Below are 2,062 nucleotides of genomic sequence, written 5' to 3' on the forward strand. Positions count from 1 at the left end.
ATTACTTACCCGAGGAGGGGTTATCAAAAAGTTTCTTCGCCTCAGCAAGTCCAGAATTTGTATTTGTGAAACCCCCTGGATAGCTAAGCTGTGTAATTCCCTCACTCGCTGCAGAGTATGAGAGAAAATTGAAATTCACCGTGGCATTCGTGCTGAAGGTGACGACAGCGTACTTGGAATCAAAAGGGGAGCCGGAACCAGCCAAGCTGAACATGTCTTTAAGTGCCTTTTTTCCTTTCTCAAATTCGCAGTTTCCAATCGACCAAGAGCCGTCCATGACGATCACCATGTCTTCGAGGACCAAACTCCGACGTCGATCAACAAAACCATTTGGACGACCAATGTGTAGGAAGTTTTCCATCAGTTTAATCGCAGTGTCTTTGAGGGACGGAACCTCTTGAAATTCTTGAAAGACAAATGAGCATTTATTAAATGGATGGGGCCATTAGGACCAAATGAATTAATGTCGCGAGTAAATTAATAGAGAGTGGAACTTTGGTGCATCCGAATGCTGAAAGCTAATTGCACTTTTTTCTCCTTTTCAATGTTCTGACTAGATTTCATCGTACAACAGTTGTTGTGCTCGCGGAGAACGCATTCTAATCGTATCTGTCCCACCGGATTTCCCTCAAGTATCGATCGTGATGACATACGATTTGTTCTGGCACAAATAACCTCGATCTCATGCGACAATATATGTTACGGCGTGCCCAAGAGAAGTCAAGTCCTGTTGGACAGAGTCACTACATGGGTAGGTGACCGTCGGCTGTACACGCTGGGGAGTCAGTCTGTTTTCGTAGACTGCGAGCAGTCTCTCTTTTGCTCTAAAATCGTTGAAACGAACGCGTACGTTTAACTTTGAAAATGGCTGAAGCTGCGGTTCGCAAATACCAACGCCCGCAGCCATTTTGAAAGTTGGTTTCAACGATTTTAGAGCAAAGACAAACTGCTCACAGTCCATAAATGTTTTTAATAAAATTATTAGTAACAAGAAAACAGTCAAAATACATACAGTGTGATATATTAAACTTCATTCTGGATAAACACCAGAAAAGGGTACAAAATGGTTCTCCCCAAAATACAATGAAAATATACAACTACTTTCAAATGTCTCAAGTCTTTGACAAAACGGGAGTGTCCCACTAATCTTGAGCTCGCTAATTCTTTTAATGAGCAAGGTCTGAGGCAACTAAATTGAGCAATCCTCGATCAGTCATCCATACGTACATACACACATGTACTTTATTGAAATATCAGAAAATGTAGCTGAAAAGCTAATTGGGGACACAATTAAAAAAATTCCTTTCAACAAATACATGAATATAAAATCATGTGAATATGTACAATGCAATACTACAGCCTCCTCTACTGAATGAAATTGAACCTATCCACTCAAAAGTAATTTTTTATGACCCGTATTAAGTGATACTTACTTTGATAATATTCGTCATCTGAATCTTTGGGTAAAATAGCGGGTGATCGCAAAACGTTGGCTGAGCCTTGACTGCTGAGGAAAAAGATCACACTAACCACCATGGCGAGTTGAACACCAAGTTGCGGCATCTTTGCTCCTTTGATCTGTACTCGACTGCGAGCTATCAGTGAACAATATTCGGACCGATCAAGCCGGCCTTTTATTAGCAAATTTACTTCCTTTGTTGCTTCGATTTTTTCATGACGATAATTGGTCTCAACCCTTGTGCACAGGTAAATGTTTCAACTCGGGCGGGTGAGAGGTTGCTCCTTTCTTGTCTGACTGCAGTTTACTTCCTGTGTTGCTTCAATTTCCTTAGGAGGGTATTCATTCAAGTCATGCCTTTCGGTAACAATTAATTGAACTTGGAAAGATATGAAGTACTTCCTTAACCTTGTCCTAAACTGTCGCTGCTTTAATGGAATTCTTTTAATATGTTTCATTCTGTCTCTCTGTTACTGTATCCTGCGAACTAACTTCCTGTGTGGCTTTCACTTACCATCTTTCTGATCGACCTGTGATGAATTTAGGTACAGAATTACCCTTTAATTCATGCGAAAAAGAAAAGAGTTCTGACTTTCCCTTTTT

At 40.5% G+C, this 2,062-nt stretch overlaps 1 protein-coding gene across 1 annotated transcript in view; it reads right to left on the reverse strand.

The window, feature by feature from the left end:
- The window catches only part of LOC138007446 (collagen alpha-1(XIV) chain-like), a 12,064-nt gene extending 10,365 nt beyond the window's left edge, over nucleotides 1-1,699 (reverse strand). Inside the window, exons 1-2 of the mRNA XM_068854347.1 lie at nucleotides 1,434-1,699; nucleotides 10-405 (exon numbers count right to left, since the gene is read on the reverse strand). Of these exons, the coding sequence (XP_068710448.1) occupies nucleotides 10-405; nucleotides 1,434-1,563 (526 nt within the window). The 5' untranslated portion in view covers nucleotides 1,564-1,699. The remainder of the gene's footprint in view (nucleotides 1-9; nucleotides 406-1,433) is intronic.
- Between the last annotated feature and the right edge of the window lie 363 nt (nucleotides 1,700-2,062).

The sequence above is a fragment of the Montipora foliosa genome, chromosome 6 (genome assembly GCF_036669935.1).
Source record: "Montipora foliosa isolate CH-2021 chromosome 6, ASM3666993v2, whole genome shotgun sequence".
NCBI classification, from domain to species: domain Eukaryota; kingdom Metazoa; phylum Cnidaria; class Anthozoa; order Scleractinia; family Acroporidae; genus Montipora; species Montipora foliosa.